The following is a 17620-nucleotide window of genomic DNA, read 5'->3' on the forward strand; positions in this document are numbered from 1 at the left end:
CCACCGAAGATCCACTGCGAAAAGATCCCTTCGAATGTTAAATAAAAGTGCAAAAAAACAAAACTAATCTTTATAAAAATTTGTTACTTTATTTTTTGAGTAATAAAAATATTGTTTAACATTGTTGATTTTGATGTTCAAACATTAATTTTGCCCCACACCGGTAATAATTTTTTGAAGATTATTCGCGTCTTGTGGCTTTATTTGAAAGAAGATTGTCGCGGCGGATTAAATAAGATCTCTGCAAAAGAGGAAAATAATAAAACCGCGAACTTCTAAATAAGGAGAATCGAGAAGTGTTGAAAATGAAGTTGCGACAAGTAGGTTGAACAGAAGCGCGAAATAGAATATTACATAACAAATATATATTAATGTTAATTAATTCGCAATTTTATCTACGCAATTTTAAGTACATAAATTAGACGCACAGGATTTAGCTATGCCGCGCTTGTAGGAATTTTTTAGATCACGACTAGCGCGCAAGTTGCTATTACACGAGTTTCGTTACTGTTACACGGCGACTCTCGTGATATCTCTGTCAAGTATTATACAAGTACATATTACATACAGAGAAGTGGCGTTACCGGTCATTTGAATTAATCTCCAATCACAAATTTAAAATAGTGAAAGTAGGATCTGATTTGTCCGGATATTTCTTTCACATTTACTTTGACGCAGTTTAAAGTGGTAGTCGCGTTTTTTTTTTCTGTTTCTTTCGCAGTCGCGCTCGTACAAAATATAAATATTAATAACGCACGCGCACGCATCTCTGTTTTTTTTTTTTTTTTTTTTTTTTTTTCTAAAACAAATTTTTCTCACGACAAAAACCGAGAGAGTGCGACTCGCACGCACACATTCGAAACTTTTACCCACTTACCTATCCCACTTCGCGCAAAGTGGAATAATTTCTTACAAATAAAAAAAAAGAAAAGAAATATAACGAAGTGTAAAAATATAAACTTTCACAATATCCTCTCAAAAATCCACTTATCCGTTCTACTCGCAAATACATCGAATCTAAAAAAAAAAAGAAACAATAAATAAACAACAATAACGAATTAATAAAATCATAAATATCGAGATGGAAATCTCAAACCTCTTTTACTCCTCGTTCTCTTCGAGAGCGAGTGTGGATTAACACGGCGGTGCAACTTTTCACAGGATTTACGCGCGATCGAATGTATCTCTCGAGGCGCGAGAGCGGGGCGCGCCGCTCCGCATGGAAGAGAGATCATTCGAGGGCGCGCGATCTATCTATCTATCTCTACGCTCGCGTACGTATCGAATACCTGGGAAGCCGACCGTCGGCTTCCTCCCGCGGAATGGAAGGCGGAGGTGAACTCTCGACTCGGGTTGTACCCTCTTGACTGTACTTAGCGCGCCGCGCTCCGTTTCGAAGTCGCTCGCAAAGAAGGAGCGCGAGCGCGTGTGGCAATTCGATTGCAAAATCGATCGAGGAGGTCGATCGGGTGTGTGTAACGGATTCTCTCGTCGCGCGGCTCGCCGAACGAACGCGCGCAATTTGCGCTCGGGAAGCCACGAAATCTCGACGACTCGCCGGACGGAAAATCAAAGATGCGACGAGTCGCGCGACGAATCTTCGCGTTCTAACGGAAGAAAGAAGGTTTGTTGTATAATAACAATAAACAATTTTTGTGTCTATGACACGCAGACTGAGTTCACACTGTGCCTCAGCTCTGTTGTATAACAATATACACCATTTTGTGTTATTCTGACGCGTACATTCTTTGGTTTCCATACCGTCGCGTCGAACAGTAGCGCGTCACCACGTCGATATCTGCCGGGAAAAATTCCCGTCGTGTTCGAGAAGCGCACAAATCATTTTCTAAATGTGAAACCTGTTGCTGTATGTTTCACTGTGGGGGATTATTCGTCGTATCCTACAATAGCTTCCGAAGTGAAAGCACGCTTGCACTTCGCTCGACCGAGATGCGAGACACGGCGCGAGATGCGCGGATTTTAACGCCGGTGGAGTGGCCGACCTTCGCAGGTTGTTTCGCGATGGATATAATTCGACCTTCGTCCAATTCAGCGGCTTTATTTGCATGTTCGCGAGGAGGACGAAATGCGCGTGAAAGGAGTCCGGTGGTTAAAGAAGTTTCCTCCACACTTGTGGCGAGAGAGAAAAACAACGAAACAACGTGAGGCCTGAAATAAGAAACGAGGAGGACGGTCAGCGGTTGACCTTTCGCGACGTCGATCATCGCCCGAGGCGAGATCTTTCGTCGAATGTTAAACGCAGCTTCAAAAGCGGTCGCTACACCGAGCTGCTGGTCACGATTGCATCTTCGCAAAGCTACTTCGTCTGATATTTTGATGTCGCGGAGAAAAATCAAAAAACACAAATTTATATCTGCCAGAACTTAAGAGAAGAGATTCAATAATTATCAGAAAACTTAGCGGAATAATTGAGAGAAGCGGAAAATAAACAAAAATTCTCAAAGTTTTTGAAGTTAATTATACACGCAAAGACGCGCACATAAGTGTGTTTTTCTATACATTCTAGTGTTGCTTAACGATATCCTTCCCACTCTCTCTCTCTCTCTCTCTCTCGAGACTATTAAAAGAACATTTTAAAACACACACGTCGCAAACATCTTCAGTGATTGCGAAAACTCCATTATCATCGCGTTTGCTTAATTTGGTTATCAATATTCGAAAGCTCTGACATCATGGTTATATTAATCACGTTTTACGCGTGGCAGAAGACATTTTTTTTGTAAATTAACGTTAACGTCGCTGCATACCGTATTAATTTGCGGGATTTTATCAAACGACATATTTCACATTCCGAAGTAATTAACAATAAAGAGACGCATTTTATTCGAGAAGAGATTAATATTAATTAGTTGTTTTTTTTTTACTACCAAAATTTACATAAAAGACAAATAATTATATTTTGTCTGAAATATATTTCGTGTAGAATATACTTAGTCTCTGTATTTGTTACACAAAAAATTTATTATACAAAAAAGAAATACATAAATTATCCCGCTGTAATAAAAATTTATGAAGTTTAATAAATATTTTTCACAAACACACATACACTTTCTTGTTCTTGAACACTTCCTATAAGTGAAATTGTACTCTTTTCTCAACGGACCATTGACCGTCCGACTCGAATTGTTTCGTCGACAAGAAAAAAAAAAACAATTTTAATTGCCACCGTAATTTTCTACGAAAAAGAGGGAGAGTTGTCCCGGGTGCCCACGGGGCACAAATTCTGTGGAAAGTAAAAGTGAGTGTGAAGCACGATCCTTCGCGACACAGAAATCAAATCCGATTTTACGCGTTCGCACTTTCGAGACAGCGACGGTGAAATGAGGATCGAAAGCGAGTTTAGTTCGATCGATAACGTGCCAAGTCGCGGCGATTTTGTTTTTAATTATTCATTATTCTAATGAACACGCAGCAGGAATTAACATGTCTGAACTACTTCTGCAAACGGGAAAGTTTAGTGCGACAGGGATCCGAATAACGCGGTCTACTTTCAGAAGAGAACGACGTAAATGGAAATGTCTTTTTTTATAATAACAATAATTTTATATTACAAATCACATTTGTAATAAAATTAAAATTACCGTATTTACGCGCGGGTCAACCGCGAAGCCATTGAAATCACTTGTTTCATATGCGACGCGAGTGTCGCGAAGTTTTTTGCACAAACAAAAACCAATAAATTCCACTGCGACGGACCTTGATAAGACTCAGTTTATATCAGTGACCGATGACAGAATTGGCTAGCGACGCGTGAAAATCAAATTCCATTTAGCCACAATCGCGCGCAATGAGGTCGTTGACAAGTGGATCGAATATCGCTCGCACGTATGGCACATACGCGCGCGCCGCGTATGTGTGCGCGAGGACGGAAATCAAAAGATTCCAGATCAAGAATGTCGCCTGTACCTTTCATAACGTCAGAAAGTCGTAACGGCGCGTGTCGCAATTTGTTTTCCGTAAATTATCGGAGACATGTACGCAGCAGGAGTTGATGCAAAAGTCTGATGCTACCACGTCACATCCGTCTGTCTCCGTTTATTAGAAGGAGACAAAACGGAAAATTATAGATGACATTTCTTATCTCTTTTATTCGCAAAATCCTCTCAGATCCCCGCTGTTCTCTCGTTTAAAGACGAAGTCCGGTAAAAAGAAAAATACTCGGAGGTGGTTATTTGAGGACGCTCGTATTTTTGCGGATTATCGTCACAAAAACTTAGCTACGAGAGAGAAAGAGGGGATAAGACGACAAAATATTGTGTGACCAAAAATAACTACAGAACTACTTATAAGTTGTTCTTTTCTTTTTATCGCGTCGCGTAAAAACAACCATTCCGACCAGGAGAGAGACGATTGCTTTTTTAGCGCCCAACCTTGGAAACGCGCGAAAAAAAATCTGGAAGTATATTATGCGACGCAAAAGGTCAACCGGGGGGTGCCTTCTCTTCTGCGATAGTCCGTAAACGGGTTCTATTCTCGCGCCCCGCCTTCGTTCTCTCTCCATTTACTCCCGCGGGATCGATAAAACAGCCGAGATAAGGAAAACGCTCGCTTTTAGTTTCTGAAATTCCTGGAGAGAAAAAAAATTAACGATGTCATTTGCATAGAACGAAATGCATAGCGTTGGTTTAAAAAAAAAAAAATAACGCGGTTATAGCGAAACATATAGATCGTAAAAGTCGACGGAAACACAAAACACTCGTCGTTTTCCTACACGGTTTCACATTGTCGAAATTCGCCGGACGATCACAGAGTTAATTCATTGTTTTTCTCTCACCGAATGCGCGTAATTTGCCGCACCTATATCACCGCGGTTAATTATTATTAATTTTATCAATGATACAAGTATAGTGAAATAGAGCATGCGCCACTCAACAAGGGGCTCCGAAGTACATTTCACGCATGAAAGAATTTGCATTCTTGAAACGCATCGACCTTCGTTATTTCTCGATCGATCGAACACGGAGCGACTGGTTGCATTGCGGAAGCGGAGGGTGTGCGCGGGACTGGTTCTCTGCACTATAGCCCAGGTGCACGTACCAAACGCGAATATACCTATTTGAGCAAAATTTCTAATTACATCGTCGAGGAAAAAGCAACTTGATCTGATCGAATCTGAAATCGATATAAAAAGAAAACAAAATTAATTCGATAATCTCGCTCGTAGTTATTTGCATGTGTTATTGTTGCCGTTATTATCACTTTCCTTTCTTGTGCAACGCGAGGTAAGACCTTTTACATAATATCGATATTCTTCGTGGGATCAATTATGTAATTACGTTTGCCAAGAATACCGGCACGTTTCGTTCTAATCGAGTGAGAAACCGTTATCTCTCGTCCGCATCCCGTATATCCATATTGGACGCTCTTGAATACAACACACCGGCGGTGTGGGGAATATTAAAATTCTTCTCCCGTATTATCGAATATTAGTGTGAGAAATATAAACCGACATTATCCAACTGTTACTCAATTGTTAATTAATCCGCGATTAACGGAGAGAAGATATCACATATATATTTCTCGACGTAACGCCAATGTCTTGTCTCCGCGAACACAAGTGGAAGAAACACGTTCACGTTGGCGTCGTGAAAACATTCTCTGAAAAAGACAAATCAGAGAGAGAATAAATATAAAAAAAAAAAACAATAAATGCAAATAAATAAATTGTATCGCGCGACACGTGCCTTCAAAAATACAATTTTTTTTTTTTATATTCCGAGGAGATTCGCTTGAAAAATTAATGTGGGAGGCTCGCAGATGCGCATTTTCGCAAGTATTGCTGTCGCACAACCTACGAGTATCCATAAATTTGGGTGTTCGAGCAAACAACAAGCGAAGTGTTTCTTATCTAATATTTATATGCCGCACCGAGTAAGCCTGATATACATGCCGGATCATCATCTTACGTGCGCTGCGTCCGCAACGCGCAATGTTGCGCAGCTATTCATCTCGGCAAAAAAAAAAAAAAACTTCCCTTTCTTCTCTCTGATTGTGAAGCGAGTACGGGGCGATTCTCGACTGTGCACATACTAAACAAGTCTCGAGAATAATATGCTTGCTTTTATTGTACGCGGAATCCTCGAAGACTCACGAACGTTGCGAGCCAGTCGAAAGGTGAAAGTGTGCAAAATAAATTATAATAATCAATTCAGAAGACAAATCCTAGAATGTTTCTCCTCACGGATACGTATTTTTTTTGTTTTCCTATTCTCGGCTATATATAGTTGTATCGTCGGTTGCGATATTAAAATAAGTTGTTTTCTTACACGATGATAAACGGCGCGAACTATTCATTTATTTATTAATATTTTGCGAAGATGTATTTTATATTTACCGCAATAGAAAGATTATTGCGTTAACGCACTGCAAACAGAAATCCATTTGCGTTCGCGCGACCACACGTACAGAAATCGTTTGAAGTCGTGAGACGCGCCGGTAGCGGATCGCGCGTCGAAAGCACGACGCGAACTTCCGTTCCGGTTACGAAACTCCCAGAAAGTCGGCAATGACCAGCTGCGGTCGATGGACGTTCGTTTGTTCGATCTGCCCGTGTGTGTGTGTGTGTGTGTGTGTGCACGCAACGATATGCCCGCGCGCAAGAACGCGCGCGATTGCTCGAGGGCTCTCCCCCTGAATCGGTCGCGCGCATACTCGCTTTCCAGGCATCTCTGGCATCGTAGAAAGTTATTTGACATTTAGAGGGATCCGGAGGTTTTCGACTCACTCACCCCGTGCATATGTGTGCATTCTAATCGCGCATGCCTCCGTTGGATTATGTTGGAGCCTGCATGTTCGAAGCCACGAGGTGCGATCGGTCAATTCGCGCAAACTCGTACGATGATTGGTATTTTGACATTTGGACGATTGTCCGTTGAACAACAAACCGATACCAGATCGACTGGTATGCGACGACAGGTCGCACGCCACCACATAAGGATACGAACAAGGATGATCAGCAGTTAAGTGCGCATAAGCGCCGTTGCAGAAATAATCCGTGCATCTCGTACTAGTCGGAGCGAATGTCGAAGAAAATGCGCATAACGTAACATTGTAATTATTTTAATTAAAGTTTACACATGACGTATATATTGCGTTGCTGCTCTTCGTATGTCATATGTTGCACTCTCGCGGATCTTTTCCTCCTCCTTCCTCCTCCTATATAAAAAATCCATGTGTACCGCGAAGTGCGCGTTTTGATATCGAATGTATCGCATCTATTGTTGTCTCTCTTTTCCGCGTTGCCGATTAGTTGGTTGATCGAGTCGAATCGAATCGGTAAGATCGAGAGAGTAAAGAAAAGCGATTTTGACAGTTCGTCGTATACGTGAAGAAAATTAAAAACGTGACTAAAGTAAAGTCACTTGACAGAAAAGAGTAGAAAAACAACACGTGACTATTTAAAGTAACGTGATTGTAATTTATATTATATATAACATTAAATAAAAAATATATATTATACATATAATTTATTATATATAGTATACAATATAAAGTATAATATTATACTTTATATTGTATATTATAACATATATATATTATGTACATACTACCGTGTAAGGTCACTGACCTCGGCCGCGCGATCGTGGTGGGGCGAGGGTCACTGACCCGGCCGCGCGACCTTGGTGGGAGGGGTCACTGACCCGGTCGCGCGACCTTGAGAAGGGTCATTGACCTCGGTCACGTGACTGCGGCGAGGTCACTGACTTTAGTCACGTAATTATGGTATATATATAGATATGTGTGTGTGTGTGTATTATATATAAATATAGAATATTATATATAATATATATAATATTCTCTGTTTTACTCTTGTCCCTGTCACGTGACTTTAGTCAAGTGTTGTTTTTCCATTCTCCCTTTTTTCTTTTATTTTTTGATTTTGATTTTCATGCGTTATTTCTGACGTCTCTCATATGTACGTCATGTGTATTATATTGTTTTGTAGGACGTATATATTAACTGTCATTGTGGTGACAATGTGTTGTGCTAGTTTTTACCAGAAAAAGCGTGTGTAAGTAATCAAAATCGATTCTCTCGATCTTGATTGTTGCCACTTTTATTTCGATGCTGATTGGACGTTTTTCGGATGTGTTTCTCGATTCATGTCGTACGAATCAAGAGGCAACAATATGCCTCGCGCCGTTCGAGCGCGACTTTGTTGCTTTAAAAGCATAACTGAAATAAAGTCACGTGTTGTTTTTTGTCACGCGACACTCCTCGGGCGTTCGCAATTTCGTCGTAATTGCACGGAGGAAACAAAGTCGCTCGCGGATCTTCACCCGAGAGACTCCGACCCGTCATATCTCCGAAGTCCACTCGCGCTAATTGTTATCACAAACGGCAACGAGTGCCGTTGCTCGTTAACGTAACGTTAACGTAACGCGAAACTTGCCACCCGAAACGCGCTCCGCGAGAAAGTCGCGCGGCGCGTTTCTTTCTTCTTTGCTTTCTCTTTACACACCCGTTACGCAACGAGGAGTGGCCGCCGATGTGTGCGTGTGTGCGGTATTATCATTTCATTCCGATATGTGTCATCGATCTTTTTATTCGTTTGAGAATTCGCCCGCGAATATCTCGCATTGACCGAGCCCCGGGCCTCCGGGAACAAGTGCATCGTCGTGTCGTGCACTTTACATACGTTACATAAGCCGCCACCAAAGCGGAACCGGTACGCGCGCGCGCGGTTTAACATACTTTCGGGCGCAATAAATTCGCGCAATTTGGACGATCGAGTACAAAGCGACTTCGATCCTCGTCTATCGTGCGTAAAAAAAAAAACTTTATGAATGAATTAAAACTGTTAATTCATTAACACACGACACTCTTTTTCACACTTCTGCTTTCTAATTAAATCAATATGTTGCAAGAGAAGACGTAACACTTCGCTAGATGTTTACTTGACTTGAGAAATTGTGCATTTGTTGGGATAAATTTTAAATAAATCAAGAATAGAATTCTGAAATTTCTCTGAGAATTGAATTTGGTAAACGAGAAAACCGGAAACGCATGTGGCAGGAGTGTTGGAAACTTCTTTTGTCGTTAAAAAAAATTGATAAAATAAGATTCGAGAATAAAATATTGCACTTGTTATATATTTATGACACGGAACTCTCTTGTTTTTACGCATTCTCCTTGAATTTCTGCGAGTGAAAATTTATTATACACGAAACTTTCTAGCGTTTTGCGTTTTTGTTTTTTTTTTTTTGTATCGATTATTATTGAGATGAAGTCACCCGACTATCACCACGGCTGACTCATTGTTAATTCATTGGCGATATATACGCGAGAGATCGAAGGCTGGTTAGAGGAGGAGGGATAAGACCGTCGTGAATTAATTATCAGCGGTACTCTCACTAGCGAGAGAGAAAACGCACGCTTTGTGACAACGGAATAATATGTATCCGCGTACGACGGACCGGATGAATTATTGATGGGATGCAATGTGTGTGATTCTTTTTGTTTGTTTTGCAGGAGTTGCGAGCGGCATCGCTGATTCTCTGTTTGGGAATTCTGCTCGCGACGATACAGAATGGTGAGTTTGCCCCGCAACTTTTTTTTACAAAAATTACAAAATTTTTCGTCGAAATATTGCGACGAACTCTCCGTCTCGACGTTTGATATATAAAAGTTTTTTATAGTAATTATATGCGAGAGAATTTTTTAATAAAAGATATTATACGTCTCTCTCTCTCTCTCTCTCTCTCTCTCTCTCTCTCTCACTGATTATTTGACTTCGATTTCCGAGTGTTGACTTTCTCCCGGCAAAAATGTAATTAAAATGTTACTTTCTCCCCCAATTTGTGATCTTCGAATACTGCAATACGTGCGGTTAAGTCAAGAGTCTGATACCATCTCGAGGAGCTGTGAACTATCATCACTGTTCCATCTTTTATTTCTATACGCGCTTTTCTCTCCCTCGTATAGAAATTATTCTATATATCTTGTTTTTTTTTTCAATCAACACACATGTAATTTTCTCGCTCGTGAGACTATTAAATCGCGAGTTAACTCTGGTACTCTGCGCTGATACGTTTCTCACAAAAATCATGCGGAGAAAAAATCGCAGCATTCAATTGGAACAATATAACGCCGAGAACGAGCGCGCGATAATTTCTTTCTCTCTCCGCGAAGACTTCCACTTCGCGGCACTTTCAACGTCGCGATCGCAAAGCGCAAAGAGCGCGCCCGGGATTTTTCCCATACCTGTCCGCGAGACGCAAATCCGGAAAATCACTCGATCACGAAGCGAGAGAGAGAAAGAGAGAGAGAGAGATCTCGGATTTTTCGCTTCTGTCCGATATTATCTGCGCTATTATGTGCCACGGTTTAATGCTGTTATAATACCGTTTGTGTACAACGCCAATATGCAGCGTGGGACTATCGCGAGCACGCTCGCGGTGGGCGTTACGGTGAAAGAGAATCTCGGGCGTTCCTGCACGATTGGCGATCTTTGCGATGGAGGTAACGAGGTTTGCGGATTAAGGATTCAGCGCGCGATGCACGTTCTCCTCCCACACAGCGGCGTTCCAGAAAACGGCTGATAAAAATTTCGGGCTTATATTCGATCGTCGCACACGCGTTAATTACTCAATCTGATCCTTCTCACTCTTCCACTTGTGACCCACTTTGATCTTTATAAATATTTTTTTTCTACTCTAGAAAATCTATCTAGAAATGTATTTTGTAGACGGTGAGAAAGATCCAGTATACCCAGCGGGTAGTATACACGCCCTGTGATGCCAATTTGTGATCTATTGATTAAAAAAAAATATATTTGATTAAATTAATTAACGTCCAAATTAGACCCTTCCGTAACTTCAATTGTGTTTGACATCATGCGAGTTCAAACAAATCACTTGCTGTTGCGCAAAAATTGAGAAAGGCCCCCGGAGTTATTGAATTCCGTTTCGATTGCGTCCGAATGTTGCGAGAAATGCAATTTCTCGATCGTGAGCACGTTTTCGATTTTAAATCAATCGAAATCTGATTTCTAACGTTCGCGTTTGATAGGTACTTACTTCGCCGACGAAGTGTTCTCTGGTCAGGGTCAACGGCAAACCTTATAATTCGCAGGCACCGCTCGTATTGTTTCCTACCACCGATGTGTTCGGCCTCGTTTCACGCCCGATCGACGTGAAAGCACATCGTGTGGGGTATATAATTCGTCGACGAGTCGAAAGCGAGTAACCGAACGAGCGAGTCGGTTCTTTTTTTTTTTTTTTTCGGTGAGCGAATTACGAGCGTGAGAAGCGGGGCAACGAGATGCGTAGCTTCTTTGACGCGCGCTGATGTGCGCGTTCGGCTTAATTAAACGCCTGAACGACGGCGGGAAACAATATCCATCGCATAATTCCACGCTCTCGACGTAACTCTATTCGTTCGATCGCGTGTTACGTGCGCGAACGCCGCGACGTGAATTTGGTCGCAACGCGATCGCATTTCGCCGAGGAAACAGAGATTTAAAAAAATTAAATTTCGAATTGTCCGAAAACTTGCGATTCAATTTCAGATGTTTTTTTTTTTTTTTTTTTTTTTTTGCGGTACTGCGAAACGCTTGTATTTTCGACGTACGGTTAAATACCGTGCCGGGCGGCAGTTTGAGCCGCGCGACACGCGACGGCGCCCATTTTTCTTCGCGCAAACGAAAGTTCCAATCGCGTTTCAATTTCTCCCCGTGGCAACGTTTTCTCTCCCGGCCATTTGCGCGCGTTCTCCCCGTGTTTGGTGTGTGCGATTGCGTGCGATGCGCTAAACGTCGCGCGCGCAACGGGAAACCCGCTCGCGTACATACGTACAGGCGGAACGCGCGTGCTAGATGCATCTTGCACGCGCAACGCATTTAATTCACAATCGCGGGCACGTGTGTGTGTGTGTGCGCGTGTGCGCGCGCGTTTGTGCAGTCGGTGAAACTGCCGGCACGTGTTCCATCGCGGCTATTGAGAAGTGACAACCGTCGAGAACGGGATTTTTCGCACCTGAACGCATCCGTCTCTCCGCTTCTCCATTCAACGGACTGAAAGCGGAGCAGTTGTCGCGCAGAAATTTACAAATAAAATTGTATGCAAGAAAAGCGACCTTATTTCGACGAACTCTTTATGTTCTTTTTCCAAGATGCTGAAAAGAAAATTTATAAAAAAATATCTTTAAATATTTCATTCTCGCTCGCGCCTCATCAGCGTTCTCATCTTTCAGGAATTGCCGAACGGAGAATAGTGTGTTATTACACCAACTGGTCGGTTTACCGGCCCGGCACCGCGAAGTTCTCACCTCAAAACATAAATCCGTACCTATGCACGCATCTGATCTACGCGTTCGGCGGCTTCACGAAAGACAATGCGCTGAGACCGTTCGACAAGTATCAGGACATCGAGAAAGGTAACGCAGAAGCATGTAAAACACACTGGCTTTTACACCGTCAAACTCGTGTAATTTTGTCACTCATCTTGTATCACGTATCTTAAAGATATTTATATTGACGACAAGTAACAATTTTCCGTCGAACAAAAGTAGCCATTAATTCTCGTGCATTTGTTGCGAGCAAGAGAAACGATAGTCTTCGAATCCTTATTGTTCTCCAAGAAAATCGAGAAACAAAATGTCAAATACCAATCCCGTCGACTGAAATGTTAATTCTCTCTCTCTCTCTTGACACGTTTAATATAATTCTTATTTAATTAATTTACGCGCTGAAACTCAAATCGCTCGTGTCATTACTCACTCGATAAATCCGGAGTACACATCGTCTCCGATGATGACTCGGCTGATATTTGACTTTCACTCCTCTCGAATTAACGCTCTCGACGACAGGCGGATACGCGAAGTTCACGGGTCTGAAGACTTACAACAAGAATCTGAAGACGATGCTGGCGATCGGCGGCTGGAACGAGGGCTCGAGCAGGTTTTCACCGATGGTGGCGGATCCCGCGAAACGGCGGGAGTTCGTCAAGAACACCGTCAAGTTTCTCAGACAGAATCACTTCGACGGTCTTGATCTCGACTGGGAGTATCCGGCCTTCCGTGACGGCGGGAAGCCACGGGATAAGGACAATTACGCGAATCTGGTGCAGGTAGATGTCTCAACGGTTTCTAATTCGCCACTGAAATATCTTTCGCGGAAATTTTAGCGAAAACAAACATCGACAATTCAAAGATAGATTTGAATGTGGAGTGAGAGAAACTCCAATTGTGCGCGCGTTCTCGTTGCGATCAGAAGCGAACAATTAATTTGAAAAGTCAATTAACCGCGTCGACAGGAACTTCGCGAGGAGTTCGAGCGGGAGTCGTCGAAAACCGGAAGACCGAGGTTGTTGCTGTCGATGGCGATGCCAGCCGGGGTCGAGTACATCGACAAGGGTTACGACGTGCCCAGACTGAACGAGTACTTGGACTTCATCAATCTGCTCTCTTACGATTATCATTCGGCGTACGAGCCCGTCGTCAATCACCACTCGCCGTTGTATCCTCTCGAGGAGGACAACGAGTACAATTACGACGCGGAGTTAACTATCGTAAGAACGAACGCGTTTGTCAAAGGATCTTTTTGTTAAAATTCGAATCACAGATCGTTTGGCAAAACGACTAGAATCTCAATTTTTTGATTGTTAGGATTACACGATCAGTCATCTGCTGGAGAAAGGAGCGTCCGCGGATAAGATCGTCCTTGGAATACCGACGTACGGCCGTTCGTACACGCTGTTCAATCAGGACGCGACCGAGCTCGGGTCGCCGGCGGACGGTCCGGGCGTCGAAGGGGACGCCACTCGAGAGAAAGGCTATCTCGCTTATTACGAGGTAAATTGGCAACACAGTTTACATCACACATCGCGATTCTCGAGATTAGAAAATTTTACGCGCGCGCGCGCGCGCAAAGAGTTAACAAGCGTTGTAAGAAACACACTCGATCTTCAAGATCTGCGAGAGCATAGCGGGATCCGACGAGTGGCAAGTCGTCCAGCCGAACGTCAAAGCGATGGGACCGTTCGCTTTTAAGGGCGACCAGTGGGTTGGATACGACGACGAGAACATAGTCAAGCTGAAAGCTCGCTACGTGAACGAGAAGAAACTCGGAGGCATCATGTTCTGGTCTATAGACAACGACGACTTCCGCGGCAAGTGCCACGGCCGACCCTATCCACTGATCGAGGCCGCGAAAGAAGCTTTGCTCACGGACAACAGGTAAGTAAAAATTAATGTCAAGGTTAATTAATTTTGAATTGTGTGTATAAAAAAAAATGTATTTTAATTTTGCGACGCCTTAAAAAGAATTAAAAAAACGACAAATAACAAATAAAAATAATAAAATCAATGATAAATAAATAAATTTATTACACAGCAAAAATGCGATCGACAAACCGAAGTCGAAAGAGGACAGTCGAAAGAAGACGCGCATCCAAAGTGCTCAGAGCAACGCTTCGAAATCGAATCATCGAAGAAGCAGCACCACGTCAGCTCCGATCGTCACCAAACGCGCGTCCTCTTCGAGACCGAAGTATCGTAATATTTCGAGACCGAAAGCGAGCGACGAGGAACGAGAGGATGAGGATCGAGAGACGTCGAAGAAATCGTACGACTCGGACGATGACATAGAGGGTAGAAACACCGTCAGAGTCACGGAGAAAACCGAAAGACCGAAAGATCGAAACAGAAGTTCGAAAACGCGAGGCGGCTCTGCCGATCGTAGCTCTCGCAGAAAACAATCCAGACTCAAAGGACAGACGAGAAATGACGAGGAACAGGAGTCCTTGAGCAACAAATTGACGACGCCCGAGCCACCGACGACTCCCGATCCGGGAACCGGTAAGATTTTTATTTTTTTTTTTTTCAAGAAATGACATTGTAGAAACGTTACAGGCAATATTTGTCAAGAAATTGAAATAAAAAATCTGCTCTGCTCTGTATCGAAAGATTGGTTTGTTCTTTACAGACTTCAAGTGTGAGGACGAAGGTTTCTTCCCGCATCCTCGAGATTGCAAGAAATACTTCTGGTGCCTCGACAGCGGTCCGAGTGGGCTCGGAGTGGTTGCGCATCAGTTTACCTGCCCATCGGGTAACACTTGTTTTTTTTTTTTTTATAAAATAGTTCTATATATTTTTATTTAATATTAGATTAAAAAAGACCAACTCTGAATTGGTTCTAATTTTTTTTTTAATACACGGCATTTCGTAAATTTTGCACAGGTCTTGTATTTAACAAGGCAGCGGACTCTTGCGACTATCCGCGCAACGTGATTTGTCCGAAAGCGTCGAAGACGTCGATTGTTTCCACCACAAAATCGCCGATCACTGCCGCGACCAGCCGAACGACTTACTTGCATAGCACGACAACTGCGAAGACGGTGTCGGAAGAATACGATTCGGAAGAAGATTACGAAGACGAGACCGAGGAGGATGAAGAGGAGGAGGAAGTGAGAGAAGAACCCACGACAACGGCTAAGCCGCTTGTCTATAAGACGCTCACCAGAAACAGACCCAGCACGACAACAGCCGCAACCACAATCAAAACGTCGAAACCAAACGAACCAAACGAAAGAATCAGCGACAGCGAAGACGAGGAGGATCCAAAGGTGATCAAAGAACTTATCGATCTTATCAAGAAAGCAGGCAAGTGTAAACTAAAATTTATTTACATATGACTTCATATATTTTTAAGTAATTTATACATTGATAATATTTTTGCGTACTTTTTTTTTTAATAAAAAAGTTTTTTTATCTCTTCATACAACAGGTGGAATAGAACAGTTGGAGAAACAGCTGTTGTTCCAAGACAAGAGCGCCGACACCACGTCGGGTAGCGAAAACGTCACTCCGGCCACGATCAGTCGTAGTCTGTACGAACGCGTGTTGAATCGTCAGGCGAGCAAACTCGCCAGTCAGCGACCCGTATTGTCATCTTCCGAGACCAGTTACGTAAACGGACCGGGGAGAGCACAGTTCGAAGGCTTAGACGAAATTCCGGAAGTAATGAATCTCAGACGTTCGCAGAAGCATCAATATGTCACCATCGAGAGATCCAGGTCGGTTTTCTCTCTAGTTTTTCAATCGTGCTTTAGAAAAAAAAAATGAAGATCAGTTAACTCAAGATTATTCTCGATGGTGTTAAAACTGAAATTCCATTTCGTTTGTTTAAAAGATATTTAACTGACATACATTGCACGATACTAAATTGTTAGATCACCTGCGAAGGATGAGGAAGAAGAGGAGGAGGAGGAGGAGGAGGAGGAAGAAGACAATACTGACGTAGCTTCTTCGGAAGAAGAAAGTGTCAGTCACCCGGAAGATGGCACGTCCACGCACCGAGCGACGCCAAGTTACGTCAATATTCGTCGAACACGACCTTCCACCACGACGTCTAGGTATCGATCGTTGATCAAAGTAATCGATTTTTATTTTGTATAATTCTTTTATCGCGAAACTTTTTCAGAACCGAAAACGACGTGGTAGAAAAGGAAGTGGAGGAGGAGAAATTGACTCGCAGGCGACGACCATTCATTTCTTCAAAGTAAATAAATAAATAAATAAATAAATAGTATATTCGATGTATTTAATAGATACGATGTTAAAACCTGGTGCTATCATGTGCGACAATGTTTTCCAGGCAACAAGATAACGAGGCAAATTCTGAAACGTCCAAATCTTCTCGAAATCGTGGTTTAAGGTGAAACCGAAAAAAGTTTTTTTTTGCAAATATATATGCGACGTATGATATCATTGCAAATTGTAAACAGAGTACGTAAATCGTTTTTCAGGATCTCGGAAAAAAGAGACAATCCAGAAGACGTCGATCAAGCGACGGAGAAGGACGACAGTTTGCAAACGACAAAATCTAGGTTCATGCGCACAAATGTTTCTCTTTGCTCTGTGCAATATTCTCGTTACACAGTGAAGAGACACATGTGTCACATGTATCTTTCTCTATATTTTTCACAGGTATATCAGTATACAAAGATTCAGAAGCACCACTTCAAAGACTTCCGACGAATCGTCTAGCGTGGTTCCTCAGACGGAGGTGATCAGCGAAACCACTTCGCCAACGAGACTCGAAGAATATTCAGAAACATCCAGTACAACCGCTAGTACTGCCACTTCGTCGTCTACTACCCCCGCAACGACCACTTCGACTTCCACCGAAGTGATCACCGTGATCAGCGTCGAACCGTCGCAATACCCGTCCAGCGTCAATCCTAAGGTCGCGATTGGTTCCACCACAGACTCGGTGAAGCTGGTGGACGATTCCGCGACGGAGATACTGTTGACGACAGTGCCGGCGACAGTCACCAGCTCGAGTCCGTCAACAACGACGACGACGACGACGACAACGACGACAACAGCAGCAACATCGACTTTGGGAAGTAGATCGACGATAGCTGTGGTGTCGCAGCCGCGACCCTTCGGTTTCACCCGAAGAAGATCCGGAAGTTCAGAAACAACGACGACGATCCCCCCGTCGAGCAGGTCCAAGGTGAGTATAAAATCGCGAAATCCCACGCGCCAGCCCAGTTCGTCCTCGGGACGAGGTCGATTAAGGACGAGACCGATCAACCGAGTTGCCGAGAACGAGGAGCCGGTGAACGCTCCACGAACGGAAACCACCACGTCGAAG

At 43.0% G+C, this 17620-nt stretch overlaps 1 protein-coding gene across 1 annotated transcript in view; it reads left to right on the top strand.

The window, feature by feature from the left end:
- The window catches only part of LOC109863706 (serine-rich adhesin for platelets-like), a 35477-nt gene that overhangs the window by 2487 nt on the left and 15370 nt on the right, over nt 1-17620 (top strand). Inside the window, exons 2-16 of the mRNA XM_020444154.1 lie at nt 9493-9553; nt 12214-12396; nt 12829-13088; nt 13275-13529; nt 13627-13812; nt 13931-14196; nt 14354-14817; nt 14945-15067; nt 15199-15621; nt 15746-16034; nt 16191-16373; nt 16442-16519; nt 16616-16675; nt 16767-16847; nt 16948-17479. Coding sequence (XP_020299743.1) covers nt 9493-9553; nt 12214-12396; nt 12829-13088; nt 13275-13529; nt 13627-13812; nt 13931-14196; nt 14354-14817; nt 14945-15067; nt 15199-15621; nt 15746-16034; nt 16191-16373; nt 16442-16519; nt 16616-16675; nt 16767-16847; nt 16948-17479 — 3444 coding nt within the window. The remainder of the gene's footprint in view (nt 1-9492; nt 9554-12213; nt 12397-12828; nt 13089-13274; nt 13530-13626; nt 13813-13930; nt 14197-14353; nt 14818-14944; nt 15068-15198; nt 15622-15745; nt 16035-16190; nt 16374-16441; nt 16520-16615; nt 16676-16766; nt 16848-16947; nt 17480-17620) is intronic.

This window comes from Pseudomyrmex gracilis, unplaced genomic scaffold (genome assembly GCF_002006095.1).
Source record: "Pseudomyrmex gracilis isolate BER0280 unplaced genomic scaffold, ASM200609v1 scaffold_12, whole genome shotgun sequence".
Classification (NCBI taxonomy): domain Eukaryota; kingdom Metazoa; phylum Arthropoda; class Insecta; order Hymenoptera; family Formicidae; genus Pseudomyrmex; species Pseudomyrmex gracilis.